The following is a 15,825-nucleotide window of genomic DNA, read 5'->3' on the forward strand; positions in this document are numbered from 1 at the left end:
AGAGAGAGAGAGAGAGAGATAGAGAGAAAGAGAGAAAGAAAGAAAGAAAGAAAGAGTGAGAGAAAAAGTGAGAGAGAGAGATAGAAAAGAGAAAGACAGAAAGAAGAGAGAGAGATATGAGAGAGAGAGAGCGAAGAGAAAGAGAGAAAAAAGTAAGAGAGAGAGAGGGAGAGAGAGAAAAGAGAAAGACAGAAAGAAGAGAGAGAGAGAGATGAGAGAGAGAGAGAAAAGAGAAAGAGAGAAAAAAAGTAAGAGAGAGAAAGGGAGAGAGAGAAAAGAGAAAGACAGAAAGAAGAGAGAGATATATGAGAGAGAGAGAGAAAAGAGAAAGAGAGAAAAAAGTAAGAGAGAGAGAGGGAGAGAGAGAAAAGAGAAAGACAGAAAGAAGAGAGAGAGAGAGATGAGAGAGAGATATGAGAGAGAGATATGAGAGAGAGAGAGATAGAGAGAAAGAAAGAAAGAAAGAAAGAAAGAAAGAAAGAAAGAAAGAAAGAAAGAAAGAGTGAGAGAGAGAGTGAGAGAAAAAGTGAGAGAGAGAGATAGAAAAGAGAAAGACAGAAAGAAGAGAGAGAGATATGAGAGAGAGAGCGAAGAGAAAGAGAGAAAAAAGTAAGAGAGAGAGAGGGAGAGAGAGAAAAGAGAAAGACAGAAAGAAGAGAGAGAGAGATGAGAGAGAGAGAGAAAAGAGAAAGAGAGAAAAAAGTAAGAGAGAGAGAGGGAGAGAGAGAAAAGAGAAAGACAGAAAGAAGAGAGAGAGAGATATGAGAGAGAGAGAGAAAAGAGAAAGAAAGAAAAAAGTAAGAGAGAGAGAGGGAGAGAGAGAAAAGAGAAAGACAGAAAGAAGAGAGAGAGAGAGATGAGAGAGAGATATGAGAGAGAAAAGAGAAAGACAGAAAGAAAGAGAGAAAAGAGAAAGACAAAGAAAGAGAGAGATTGGAGAGAGAGATATGAGAGCGAGAGAGAGAGAGCGAGAGAGAGAGAGATATGAGAGAGATTGGAGAGAGAGATATGAGAGAGGTATGAGAGAGAGAGAGAGAGAGAGAGAGAGAGAGATTGGAGAGAGAGATATGAGAGAGAGAGAGAGAGAGAGAGAGAGAGAGATGAGAGAGAGAGAGATTGGAGAGAGAGATATGAGAGAGGTATGAGAGAGAGAGAGAGAGAGAGAGAGAGAGAGAGAGAGAGAGAGATATGAGAGAGAGATATGAGAGAGAGAGAGAGAGAGAGAGAGAGAGAGGGAGGGAGAGAGAGAGAGAGAGAGAGAGAGATATGAGAGAGGTATGAGAGAGAGAGAGAGAGAGAGAGAGAGAGAGAGAGAGAGATATGAGAGAGAGATATGAGAGAGAGAGAGAGAGAGAGAGAGAGAGGGAGGGAGGAAGTTAACTCCACTGGCAGCTCCACTGATAGCAGCACTTTAAAATTCATACAAATTACACATTAATTACAGCTAATTAGGAAGAAGTGGTTTAAATGGGACTTAATTGAATTAGAGCAGAAGTGCATGGAGGGGGAAGGGGGTGGACAGTCCAGATGAAGTTGCATGATATCTTTAGAGCTGCTCCCCAGCTGCTATTATATATCGTTGTCTATATGAGCACTTACTGGAGCTGTTCATGGACTAATATCTCCTATTCCAGTGTATAGGAGTATTGATTAGGGTTGTTTATGGACTAATATCTCCTATTCTAGTATATAGGAGTATTGATTAGGGTTGTTTATGGACTAATATCTCCTATTCTAGTGTATAGGAGTGTTTATTGAGGTTGTTTATGGACTAATATCTCCTATTCTAGTGTATAGGTGTGTTTATTGAGGTTGTTTATGGACTAATATCTCCTATTCTAGTGTATAGGAGTGTTTATTGAGGTTGTTTATGGACTAATATCTCCTATTCTAGTGTATAGGAGTGTTTATTGAGGTTGTTTATGGACTAATATCTCCTATTCTAGTGTATAGGAGTGTTTATTGAGGTTGTTTATGGACTAATATCTCCTATTCTAGTGTATAGGAGTGTTTATTGGGGTTGTTTATGGACTAATATCTCCTATTCTAGTGTATAGGAGTGTTTATTGGGGTTGTTTATGGACTAATATCTCCTATTCTAGTGTATAGGAGTGTTTATTGGGGTTGTTTATGGACTAATATCTCCTATTCTAGTGTATAGGAGTGTTTATTGAGGTTGTTTATGGACTAATATCTCCTATTCTAGTGTATAGGAGTGTTTATTGAGGTTGTTTATGGACTAATATCTCCTATTCTAGTGTATAGGAGTGTTTATTGAGGTTGTTTATGGACTAATATCTCCTATTCTAGTGTATAGGAGTGTTTATTAAGGTTGTTTATGGACTAATATCTCCTATTCTAGAGCACAGGAGTGTTTATTGGGGTTGTTTATAGATTAACATCACCTAGTGTATAGGAGTGTTTATTGAGGTTGTTTATGGACTAATATCTCCTATTCTAGTGTATAGGAGTGTTTATTGAGGTTGTTTATGGACTAATATCTCCTATTCTAGTGTATAGGAGTGTTTATTGAGGTTGTTTATGGACTAATATCTCCTATTCTAGTGTATAGGAGTGTTTATTGGGGTTGTTTATGGACTAATATCTCCTATTCTAGTGTATAGGAGTGTTTATTGAGGTTGTTTATGGACTAATATCTCCTATTCTAGTGTATAGGAGTGTTTATTGAGGTTGTTTATGGACTAATATCTCCTATTCTAGTGTATAGGAGTGTTTATTGAGGTTGTTTATGGACTAATATCTCCTATTCTAGTGTATAGGAGTGTTTATTGAGGTTGTTTATGGACTAATATCTCCTATTCTAGTATATAGGAGTGTTTATTGAGGTTGTTTATAGACTAATATCTCCTATTCTAGTGTATAGGAGTGTTTATTGAGGTTGTTTATGGACTAATATCTCCTATTCTAGTGTATAGGAGTGTTTATTGAGGTTGTTTATGGACTAATATCTCCTATTCTAGTGTATAGGAGTGTTTATTGAGGTTGTTTATGGACTAATATCTCCTATTCTAGTGTATAGGAGTGTTTATTGAGGTTGTTTATGGACTAATATCTCCTATTCTAGTGTATAGGAGTGTTTATTGAGGTTGTTTATGGACTAATATCTCCTATTCTAGTGTATAGGAGTGTTTATTGAGGTTGTTTATGGACTAATATCTCCTATTCTAGTGTATAGGAGTGTTTATTGAGGTTGTTTATGGACTAATATCTCCTATTCTAGTGTATAGGAGTGTTTATTGAGGTTGTTTATGGACTAATATCTCCTATTCTAGTGTATAGGAGTGTTTATTGCATGCTTCGTCTCATAAGTTGAGGAATAAGCCTTTAATAATGATGTTGCTGTCAAAAAGCATCGACATGCAAAACACAAGGACATGTAAGAAGTTCTTAATGCTGGACTGATAGGATTAATGTTAATTAGGACGACACACTGATCTCTGTGGCTTCATCACATCTTTGATAAACTAACAGTAAAAATATTAAGCAAAAACGCAAAAGGAGCTCAGAGACAGACACACACTGAACACACTCAGCAATCAGCCCCATCTGTCTCTGCTCTTCCTCTCTACTCCTTTATTCTCTCCTCCGCTCTTCCTCTCCTCCCATCCTCTCTACTCCTTTATTCACTCCTCCACTCTTCCTCTCCTCATCTTCTCTCCACTCCACGCATCATCACTCCTCTCCTTTCTTCTCATCTTCTCTCCTCACTTCTCATCATCCTCTCCTTTCCTCATCTTCTCTCCTATTCTCTCCTCTCTTCTCATCTTCTCTCCTATCCTATCCTCTCCTCTCTTCTCATCTTCTCTACTATTGTCTACTCTCTTATCGTCCCTCCTCCCCTCTCCTGTCCTCATCTTCTCTCCTCTCCTCTTCTTTCCTATCATCTCTTCTCATCATCTGGCCTCCCCTCTCCTCATCTTCTCTCCACTCCTCTCTTCTCATGATCCGTCCTCCCCTCTCCTCTTCATCCGTCCTCCCCTCTCCTCTCCTCATCTTCTCTCTACTCCTATCTCCTCATCATCCCTCATGTCTTCTCATCTTCTCTCCACTCCTCTCTTCTCATGATCCGTCCTCCCCTCTCCTCTTCATCCGTCCTCCCCTCTCCTCTCATCTTCTCTCCACTCCTCTCATCGTCCCTCCTCCCCTCCCCTCATCTTCTCCCCCTCCCCTCTCCTCTCCTCTACTTTCCTCTCCTTTCCTCTCTTCTTATCATCTGTCCTCCCCTCTCCACATCTTCTCTCCACTCCTCTCTTCTCATGATCTGTCCTTCCCTCTCCTCATCTTCTTTCCACTCTTCTCTTCTTATCATCTGTCCTCCCCTCTTCTCATCTTCTCTCCACTCCTCTCTTCTCATGATCTGTCCTTCCCTCTCCTCTTCATTCATCCTCCCCTCTCCTCTCCTCATCTTCTCTCCACTCCTATCTCCTCATCATCCCTCCTCCCCTCTCCTGTCATCTTCTTCTCTCCTCTCATCTTCTTCCCTATCCTCTCCTCTCTTCTCATGATCTGTCCTCCCCTCTCCTCATCTTCTCTCCACTCCTCCTCTCTTCTCATGATCTGTCCTCCCCTCCCTTCTCCTCATCTTCTCTCCACTCCTCCTCTCTTCTCATGATCTGTTCCCCCCTCTCCTCTCCTCATCATCCCTCCCCTCTCCTCTTCTTTCCTATCCTTTCCTTTCTTCTCATCATCTGTCCTCCCCTCTCCTCATCTTCTTTCCACTCCTCTCTTCTCATGATCTGTCCTTCCCTCTCCTCTTCATTCATCCTCCCCTCTCCTCTCCTCATCTTCTCTCCACTCATCTCATCATCCCTCCTCCCCTCTACTGTCCTCATCTTCTCTCCTCTCATCTTCTTCCCTATCCTCCCCTCTCTTCTCATCATCTGTCCTCCCCTCTCCTCTTCTCATCATCTGTCCTCCCCTCTCCTCTCCTCATCTTCTCTCCACTCCTATATCCTCATCATCCCTCCTCTCCTCTCTTCTCATCATCTGTCCTCCCCTCTCCTCATCTTCTCTCCACTCCTTCTCTCTTCTCATGATCTGTCCCCCCTCTCCTCTCCTCATCTTCTCTCCACTCCAATCTCCTCATCATCCCTCCTCTCCTCTCTCTTCATCTGTCCTCCCCTCTCCTCTCCACATCATCCCTCCTCTCCTCTCTTCTCATCTGTCCTCTCCTCTCCTCTCCACATCATCCCTCCTCTCCTCTCATCATCTGTCCTCCCCTTTCCTCTCCACATCATCCCTCCTTTCTTCTCATCATCTGTTCTCCCCTCTCATCTTCTCTCCACTCCTATCTCCTTATCATCCCTCCTCTCCCCTCCACTCCAATCTCCTCATCATTCCTCCTCTCCTCTCTTATCATCCGTCCTCCCCTCTCCTCTCATCTTTTCTCCACTCATATATCCTCATCATCCCTCCTCTCCTCTCTTCTCATCATCTGTCCTCCCCCTCCTCTCCTCATCATCCCTCCTCTCCTCTCTTATCATATGTCCTTTCCTCTCCTGTCCTCTCATCTTCTCTTCACTCCTATCTCCTTATCATGCCTCCTCTCCCCTCCTCTTCTCTCCAGTTTTCTTCCTTTTCCTCCTTTATTTTTCTCCTCATCACTTTCCATTCCTCTATTTCTCAGTTTCATTCTCTTTCTATTCTCACTCTTCTTCTCTCTGCCCAATCATTCTCTCCTCCTCCTTTTTCTCTTTTTATCTCCTTCACTATTCTTTCATCCTTTATCTTCTTTCCCCTCTTCTATATTTCACCTCCTCTTTTCTCATCTTTTTTCCTGTCCTTCTCCCTTTTTTCATCTCCTCTCCTTTTTCCCTTTCCTCATCTCCTCCTGTCTTCTTTTCTTCTACCTTCTCCATATTTCTCCTCTCCTTGTTGTTCCTCTCCTTTCTTCTCATTTCTTTGCTTCTCTCATTTCTTCATTCCTCTCCTCTTTACATTTCTCCTCCTCTCTTTATCCCTCTCATCTGCTCTCCACATTTCTCCTCTCTTTCTCCTTAACTATCCTCCTATTCCCTCTTATCTCTGCTCTTATTTCAGCTCCTCTTCCTTCCTTCCTCCTCTGCTCCCTCCGTTTCTCTCAGTTTAAGTTGCGTGTACAGTCGTCTGGAACTGCAGCACTGGAGCTGATCTAACGCTGCTGAAGGTGTGATGAGGATGGCGTGATCAGGATGGTGTGAGGACGAGTGAAATGAGCGATAAATGTAGAGAAGCTCCAAAGAGGGTCGTTCCCCTCCACCCCACACACTCTTAAACACGGCTACTACACCAGATGGAGGCCGCCGGGTTCAGAAACAACTGCCTGCATGTTCGTTCTTCAACGTCAGAGAGAAAAACGGAAGCGTTTAGAGGCGCCGCAGAAACCGGGCAGATGGAGGACAGCAACATTTCTCCATCACATCGCGCTCTGCCGCTTTAGCCAGCGTCTGGCAAACAGCAGGAGGGCTGCAGCCGCAAGCTTGTGCTTGTCTTTCGGATTAAAGTGAAAGTTTTGCGGAAAAATACATTTGACACAGTTTTCCTCCCCAAATGCAGCCGATCAGCCGTGTTTGAAGTCTGAAGGTTGATTCTTCAGTTTTGCAGTGAAGCTATAGGCTAATGTAGCTGGCAAGCAATAGAGGCTTATACCCCACCAATTAGCATGGTGCTAACAGCCCACATCATCAACCCCTTTTCTCTAATGCTTTAGCGACGTTGGTGTCCTACTGGCAGCTTCTAACTTTCCAACTCCACCTTAAACGGTGCAGCTGTTGTGCTATAGCTGGTGAGGCACCGAGTGGAACTGCTGCGCCATTTAAGGTGGAACGGAAACTGAATAAGCCTGATGATTTGAGTTCTACTGCTATTATTTGAGGATGAGTCGTAAGTCATACAGGTTAAAAAGAGCACATAAGCAGGTCCATCAGAGACGACGTTTACTCTTAATTCATCTTAATTCTTAATTAACTGTGTTTTATTTTGAAACCCAAAGTTCACTCATTCATATTATTGATTACAACGTTCATTAAATTGATTAAATCATGCAATTAAAATTAAATCAAGCCATTAAATTCATTAAATCATGTGAGTAAAGTTGTTAAATTCATTAAATCATGTCAAAAAATTCATTAAATTCATTTATTCTGACAGTAAACTCATTTATTCATATCAAAAAGTCATTAAATTCATTAAATCATGTCTGTAAAGTTGTTAAATTCATTAAATCACATCATTAAAGTCAACAAATTGATTAAATCATGTCAGTAAAGTCATTAAATTGATTAAATGTCAGTAAAGTCATTAAATTAATTAAATCATGTCATTAAAGTTGTTAAATTGATCAAATGATGTCATTAGATTAATTCAATTCATTAAATTGATCAAATCGTGTCAAATTACATGAAATTATTCCAGCCTCTCTTTATCTCAGAGTTAAACAGGCCGTTTTGGCTACAGTGACTTATACAAGACGGATTATATGTATGTAAATGAGCTCTGCTCTGACTGGCTGCCCCGCATTGGGGTCCTGGTGGTTTTCTTTTTTGACCTCACATAAATGTACACATTCAAAACGCGCTGTTTTTCCAGCGTCACTTCCATATCATCACTGTCCAAAGAAAAACAAGCATCTCCAAAACAGGAACTTTACAGGAGAGGAAAAAAACCAAGTGATTTTGGGGCACTTCTATTGGTCCAACCCTCATGAAATGTTCAGACGATGTAAAGGAGAACCACCGCGTTCAAATGAGGGTGAAAAACGAAAATCGAAAACGAAAATGGAGATGCACGTGTTTTTGGGACTGCGAGGGCACATGTGGAGTGAATGGGACAGTTTCCATGAACCCAGCAGAGTCTGAGGTGAGTGTGGGATGAGCATGATGCTAATTGGTGGGGTATAAGCCTCCACTGGCCTTGGGCGTCTTGGGTGGCCTGTATTTTGCATGAGGGGGGAAATCGGCTCATCTTCGGCTGAACTATCGCTTTAATTGTTCTTTCTGTCTGGTTCCACCTCCCCCTCTCTCTCACTCTCCCACCCCTCCCCCCCGAGAAAGAGGTGAGAATGAAATATAATGAAGTCTCTCGCTTTTTCTCTCGGGTCGCACGTCTGTGGGACGGTGGCGAAACGGAGGCGAAACCTCTATGAGCGAAATTCACACTAATTTGTCCGGTTCTGATCCAACAGACGGCCAGGGTCAGCGGGTAGTCAAAGAAAGGGCAGAAACAGAATGAACACAGCACTGACCTGAGCCTTCGTAGGTGTCCATATTAGCAGTTGGGGGAGGGGGAGGGTGGTGGGGTGGGGGGACAACAGGGGAGAGAAGAGAAACGATACAGCCATTAGTTTTTATCAGCTTTCAGTTCTCCCTGCCAGATTTCTTTCCCTCTTTTTTGGGGCTAAGGCTGCAGTTCAGCAGCTCATTAATTACAGAAGTCATGATTAAAGCACAGGCCTCTTTGTTCCAGCTTCGCTACACTGGGGTTTAACGACATGATGAACGAGTATGAAGAAAACATGAACAACATACGCAGCTGGTGGGGGCTGATAGTGAAGTGGACATGAATGTCATGGTGAAAATTAAACACAAACAAAACAAAGGGGGGAAAAAAATCACCTAACTGTCCAGTGACCTACCAACTAACAATAAAACAAAACAAAAAAAACGGACCACATTATGTACGTGACGCTGAATTAATTAGCTGGACTTTTCCGTTATCAGTAATTATGATTAAATCAGAGAGTAAAATGGGTGATTAATGAAATAAGTGAACGTAGTAGCAGTTACAGTGTTAACACAATGGAAAATATAGGAGCACAGGACCCCCACAGAGCTGATGTTATTTGGGTGGTGGGTCATTCTCAGCAGTGTTGTGGCACTCATGTTGCTGCGCTGGTGCAAGTGGATCAGACACAGCAGTGCTTAGTGTCGCTGCTGGACTGAGAATCAAAAATATCCAGCCGACAGCGTCCTGTGGGCAGCGTCCTGCGGGCAGCGTCCTGCCGTCAGCGTCCTGTGACCCCTGATGAAGGACTAGAGGATGACCAACACAAACTGTGCAGCAGCAGATGAGCTGTCATCTCTGACTTTACATCTACAAGGTGGACAGACAAGGTAGGAGTGTCTAATAGAGTGGACAGTGAGTGGACACAGTGTTTACTCCAGCTGCACTGCTGTGTCTGATCCACTCGCACCAGCGCAACACACACTAACACACCACCAGTGTTACTGCAGTGCACCACCCAAACAGTACGTCCTCTGTGAGGGTCCATGGGGGTCCTGACCACTGAAGAACAGGGTAACAGAGTATCAGAGAAACAGATGGACTACAGTCTGTAACTGTAGAACTACAGAGACCAGCTATACGGTCAGTGGAGCTGATAAAGTGGACAGTGAGTGTAGATGGAAGAATGTGTTCTAAGTAAAGTGCACCATGTATATAAGGAGCTTTCCAATTAGGCAATATAGGAGGACACACTTCTGCCTGCACATGGTCAGTTGAGGTCAGTCAGTCAGTCAGTCAGTCAGTCAGTGACTTGGTAAGAGAAACTGGCCAGCAACAACTGCCAATGGTCATGCCAGATGCCATCAAAACGTTCCATCGACGTTCGGCATCATAACTGCTGATGTAAGAATCAGTTTTGCTGCGTTTACTCTAGTCGGTCATGAAGCCCTTAGATATTATGACATCATCAGTAACGACAAGCTTGACATCATATGAAATCTGTCACGGTGTTTGTGTCCTGATCATGTTAATGTTATGTAGCAGCGTTCATGTAAAGTGTGGTCTTCATTGGTCTTAATATATATACAACCCCATTTCCACAAAAAAGTAGGGATGCTGTGAAAAATGTAAATAAATGTCATTACAAGGACAACATATCAAAGGTTGAAACTGAGAAATTTTGTCTTTCGAAAAATATTTGCCCATTTTGAGTTTGATGGCAGCAACACATTCCAAAAAAGTTGGGGAGGGGGAACAAAAGGCTGGTGAAGTTGTGTAAGGCTAATAACACCTGGTGGATGATTGACAGCAGGTCAGTAACATTACTGGGTATAAAGAGCATCTCAGAGAGGCGGAGTCTTTCAGAAGTAAAGAGGAGGAGGGGTCACCACTCTGTGAAAGACTGGACCATCAAATAGAGCAACAGTTCAAGAAGAACGTTTCTCAACATAAAACAGCAAAGAGCTTCTGCTTTTCATCGTCTACGGTGCAGAATATCATTAAAGACTCAGAGAATCTGGAGAAATCTCTGTCTGTGAGGGACGAGGCTGAACACCAGTATCTGCTGGCCGTGATCTTTGGGCCCTCAGGCAGCACTGCATTAAAAACAGACATGATTCTGTAGTGGAAATCACTGCATGGGCTCAGAAACACTTCTGAAAACCACTGTCTGTGAACACAGTTCATCACTGCATCCACAAACGCTGTTAAACTCTAAAACACAAAGAAGAACCCAAATATAAACAGGATCCAGAAACGCTGCCACCTTCTCTGGGCCTGAGCTCATTTAAAATGGACTGAGGGGAAGTGGGAAAGTGTCCGGCGGTCCGACGGATCAATATTTGAAATTCTTTTAGGAAATCATGGACACTGTGTCCTCTGGGCTGAAGACCCCTCACCCCTCAGTGCCCAGTTCTAAAGCTAGTATTCATGATGGTTTAGGGGGCATTAGTGCACATGGCATGGCTCATCTGTGAAGGCACTATTAACGCTGAATGATGTATACAACATATGCTGCCATCCAGACGACGTCTTTTTCAGGAAAGGCCTTGATTATTTCAGGAAGATGATGTCAAACCAGCTACAAACCAGTGACAACAGCATTGCCCTGTATTAAAGGAGCCCGGGGGCACTGCCCACTCAGAGAGACCAAGGACAACTGTGCTCTGGTGGACTGTAGCCTCACCAGGGATCAAACTCACAACACTTGCATGGTAGCGCCACTTGGGAGGCATCATAATCTATTTATAGTATTAATACTTTGGTCTCTCTGTGTTGATGTTATTTTTTCACCTGAGATATTAGGACCCTTTTACTCCAACTCTTAACCCAGACTCTCAGAGCATCTGAGCGTCTCAGCAGCAGAGCTTTCATTAGGTGTGAAATGGAGGGTGGAGCGATTTGAAACTTCCGCTTTATAAATCTCCCTAAGTGCCGTCGTTCAGCCGAAACCTCAAACAGATCGCTCTGTTACTGCCCTGCGCTGGACGGTACAGATGGATGCTGCTCCTGTGATGACCCCAGGTTTCACTCTCACGCTGCTTTAACAGCCTCTTCACCGCCCGAAGCTGCTGAGCTCTCACTGGAGCCCAAAATGGACCACGGTGTGATACACGCAGCGCTGCTCCGCGGAAAGACAGTGTTTCCAGACTAAATGTGGCGTAAACAGGAAGAGAACCGAACAGCATAACGAGGGAACAGCTCTCAACATCTGTCAGGAAGAAAACAGCTGTGACAAGACAGATGCTGAGCATCAACAGAACCAGTCAACACATCTACTCACCCTGTCCTCTATATTTACACTGTGGACCATATCAGCAAAGACATGAATTATATTCTAATAAAATGATCATTCAGAATGAAGGTCTAATAAAATTAACATCGAAAATTAAGTTTTAATAAAATTAACATCAAACATTATGTTCTAATAAAATGATCATTCAGAATGAAGGTCTAATAAAATTAACATCGAAAATTAAGTTTTAATAAAATTAACATCAAACATTATGTTCTAATAAAATGATCATTCAGAATGAAGTTCTAATAAAATTAACATCTAAAATTAAGTTCTGATAAAATGATCATTCAGAATGAAGTTCTAATAAAATTAACATCTAAAATTAAGTTCTGATAAAATGATCATTCAGAATGAAGTTCTAATAAAATTAATATCCAGAGTAAAGTTTATAAGGTGTTGATACAGAATCAGAAAATGCAACACAAAATTATGTTCATATATACAGTATTTTATTAATTATTCTGCCTTTATTAACTATTATATTATATAGAAATATGAAATTATTATTGATCTTCTCAAATTATACCATCCAAAGCACACTGTGTCTAGTTTATAGTAAAATTATACTATGTTTCAGTTTTTACATAAAATTATATATAAACTGTATATAACCCATGAATTTAATGAATAAAATGAAACTATGCTCTAAAATTAACAGAAAAAATACCATATCGCTGCTGGATATCTCCATAGTTTTTGCATATCTCCAAAATGGTAACTTTACAGGAGAAGGAAAAAACTTCCCTTACTTTTAATGTAAGTCAATGGAACCAGACGTCTTTCCAGGTCATTTTGGGCCGTTTATTGTGGCCCACTCACAATAAAATTTATACACAATGTAAAGGACAATAGGCATTTTCACGTTATGTCCAAAACTGAAAAACGTCAAAAATGGAGATAAGAGGTTTTGCTCTGACAGCAGCAGTATGTAAGTGTGGTTGTGTAGAGGATGTGTTGACTTATTTACACTTAGAAAATCAACCAAACATATAAATCAACACATGTAACCTGGGGGTACTTTTGCCTGTAACCATTATTTTATCTGGGTTTAAACGTGCGACTGTCGCAGGATGTTTTGGGAATTCTGAACGTCTGTAGCTTCTAAAATGCAGCGACAAGAGTTTCCGCACATTTAAAGCTACTTTTGGACACTATTAGAAAGATTTATTCACTGTAGGTCAGAATTCTTACACGGAAATACTTGAGCCTCATGTGAATTGTTTAAATTCACACACTTTAAGTGAAGATTAATTCCCTAAATTGGTGTAGATGACCTCAAACGAGGGTACAGTAGCAAACACCATTTCTCTCCATTAGCCCTTAATTAATTACTATATCAGAAAGTAAAGCTCGCTGCCATGCATTCCGATTAGAGCCGCTTCCACCGGGCCACGGCTCACATCACGGCCCAAAGCGCCGCTGACCTTTTTTCCCTAAGAAGGGGATCCCGTCGCTGTCGGACGACAAGTGGACATTTAATATTCTGATTTTCCACGACGTCCTGGTTTTGTGATTGTAATTAGCCGATAAAACCGCGGATAACCTTTGTAGCCGAGCTGAGAGCAGAAGGCCATCTGGGCTGCAGGAGGACGCTGGAGGAGCTCCAAGAGCAAATGAAGCCGAGCGCCACCGGGGAGCGTCTGAACAATATGCAGATTCAGAGCGAGCGGGGAGCGCAGAAGGACATGTCGGCCAGGATCCAGAGTGTGTGTGCACAGATACACACTCACGGTTTAAATAACAATCATATGTGTCACAGCCAGCAATTACACCTTCACCCAACACCTCCACACCTGCCAGCACCGGCAGCGGCCCGATCCGATACAAATCAGCCGCTCCATATGGGCCTCCTGCTCCTACAGCTCCCACTGTAATATACTGACACACTGTTGGGCCAACAAAGCACAGATAATCAGTCTTTAAATACCAACATGAACCAGAAGAAACGAGAACATGAGCAATTCAAAGAACAAACAGTGATCAGTGAATCCACTGTGAGCTGCGTTTAATCAAAACACTACAAAGACTAGATATGTGGCAGATACCCCAGATCAAACGAGTTCTAGGTGTTCATCAGGTAAGTGTGGGGTACGTCAAAGTACTAGATAATTATTTAAAAAAAAACAGGATCTAGACACCTAAATTGTGTAAGCATGGGGTTCAAACGCCAACGTACTAGATAGTATATCGGACACCTTGATGGTTAGCTCTGAGACACACACACACACACACATCTTCTAAACCGTGTCTCTTTCTGGGTCGCGGGGGGTGCTGGAGCCCATCCCAGCGGTCATCGGGTGGAAGGCAGGATACACCCTGGACAGGTTGCCAGTCCATCGCAGGGCAGACAGGCAGACACATTCACACCTAGGGGCAATTTAGCCTGACTGCATGTCTTTGGACTGATGGACGAAACCAGAGAACCTGGAGGAAACCCACACAGACATGAGGAGAACATGCAAACTCCACATAGAAAGGTTACCCGGTTACCCGGCCGGGGAATCAAACCCAGACCCGTCTTGCTGTGAGGCGACAGCGCCACCCACCACGCCGCCCAGCTCCGAGACAGCTTAACTAAATTACACTGAAATGACAAACAGGTGCGGGACAATAACTCAGTAAGTGGGAGGTATATAAAAATTATAAATGATCTTCTATTATTCACGGACCAAGGAAATGTGTCGTTGTTAGTCCTCCTTGACCTTAGTGCAGCATTCGACACAATAGACCACTCTATCCTACTAGATAGACTAGAAAACCTTGTAGGGGTAACAGGAACAGCTCTTTCCTGGTTCAGGTCCTACCTCACCGATCAATATCAGTTTGTTAATGTAAAGGGTGAATCATCTGTTCATGCAAAAGTAATTTATGGTGTTCCACAAGGTTCTGTTTTAGGACCTATATTATTTACAATATATATGCTACCACTAGGCACCATTATCAGTAAACACGGCATACATTTCCACTGTTATGCAGATGACACCCAGTTATATATATCAAGTAAACCGGATGATAAAATTAAACTTGGCAAGATTGAGGACTGTATAAAAGACATAAAAGATTGGATGTCAAATAATTTTCTGTTACTTAACTCAGATAAAACAGAGGTCCTGCTTCTTGGTTCAAAATTAGCCAGACACAGACTGTCTAACTCAACACTAAAACTTAACAATCTCTCAGTTTCATCAAGCCTATCTGTTAAAAATCTTGGTGTCGTGATAGATGCTGATCTCTCCTTCGACACACATATAACTAATATTACTAGAACAGCCGTCCTGCATCTCCACAATATCGCTAAATTAAGAAATGCATGATCTCTACAGGACGCAGAAAAACTAGTTCATGCATTTATCACTTCAATGCTGGACACTGTAATGCCCTGCTGTCTGGACGTCCCAGCAAAAGCCTCAACAAGCTTCAGCTGGTCCAGAACGCTGCAGCCAGAGTCTCACAAGAGCCAGAAAATTTGACGAGCCCAGTTTTATCAGCCCTGCACTGGTTACCAGTTAAACTTCACATTGATTATAAAATCCTATTACTGACCTATAAAGCTCTAAACGGACTCGCCCCTCAGTACCTGAGTGACCTTCTCTCCCACTATGAACCATCACGCCTACTTAGATCACAAGGTGCTGCTCACTACTGGTACCTAGAACTAATAAAGCTCCATCAGGGGGCGGAGCTTCTCATACAAAGCCCCCCAGCTCTGGAATAATCTTCCTGCTAATGTTGGGAATCAGACACAGCCTCAGTCTTTAAGTCTAGGCTAAAAACTTATTTGTACAGTCAAGCATTTGGTGATTAGTCTCCCTGTCAGGTCTGGACCTGCTGGAGTCTCCACTGCTCTGTTATACTGTAATCTGTGGTTAGCCACTCTCTACAGTACTAACTCTGTTTTTTCTTCTCCTTTCTCTGCCGAGCTGATCAGCTGCCCATCCTGTGCGTCTGATGCTGCTGCCTCTTCTGCCTTGATTGGTGCCGCTGCTCACCAGCCTTCTGGACCGGTTTGACCACCACTGAGCTTCTTGCTGTACAGCGCTGTGCAGTCCTCACCCTCAGATCTTCTCTTTCCCACTTTACTATAAAACTTCATACTAATAATGTTTGCTATCCGGTGTCGACCAGAGGAGGATGGGTTCCCCTTCTGAGTCTTGGTTCCTCTCAAGGTTTCTTCCTCTTTTAGGGAGTTTTTCCTTGCCACCGTCGCCACTGGCGACGCTCATGGGGGCTCGGACCCGGATTTTCTTTTCTTTTCTTTTCTCTTCTCTCTGTAATACTGATTGTTCTGTAAAGCTGCTTTGTGACAA

At 42.6% G+C, this 15,825-nt stretch overlaps 1 protein-coding gene across 1 annotated transcript in view; it reads right to left on the reverse strand.

The window, feature by feature from the left end:
- Positions 1 to 15,825, reverse strand: part of thsd7ba (thrombospondin, type I, domain containing 7Ba) — a 527,193-nt gene that overhangs the window by 66,554 nt on the left and 444,814 nt on the right. Inside the window, exon 19 of the mRNA XM_037539668.1 lies at positions 8,243 to 8,248. Coding sequence (XP_037395565.1) covers positions 8,243 to 8,248 — 6 coding nt within the window. The remainder of the gene's footprint in view (positions 1 to 8,242; positions 8,249 to 15,825) is intronic.

This window comes from Pygocentrus nattereri, chromosome 6, assembly GCF_015220715.1.
Source record: "Pygocentrus nattereri isolate fPygNat1 chromosome 6, fPygNat1.pri, whole genome shotgun sequence".
NCBI lineage: Eukaryota > Metazoa > Chordata > Actinopteri > Characiformes > Serrasalmidae > Pygocentrus > Pygocentrus nattereri.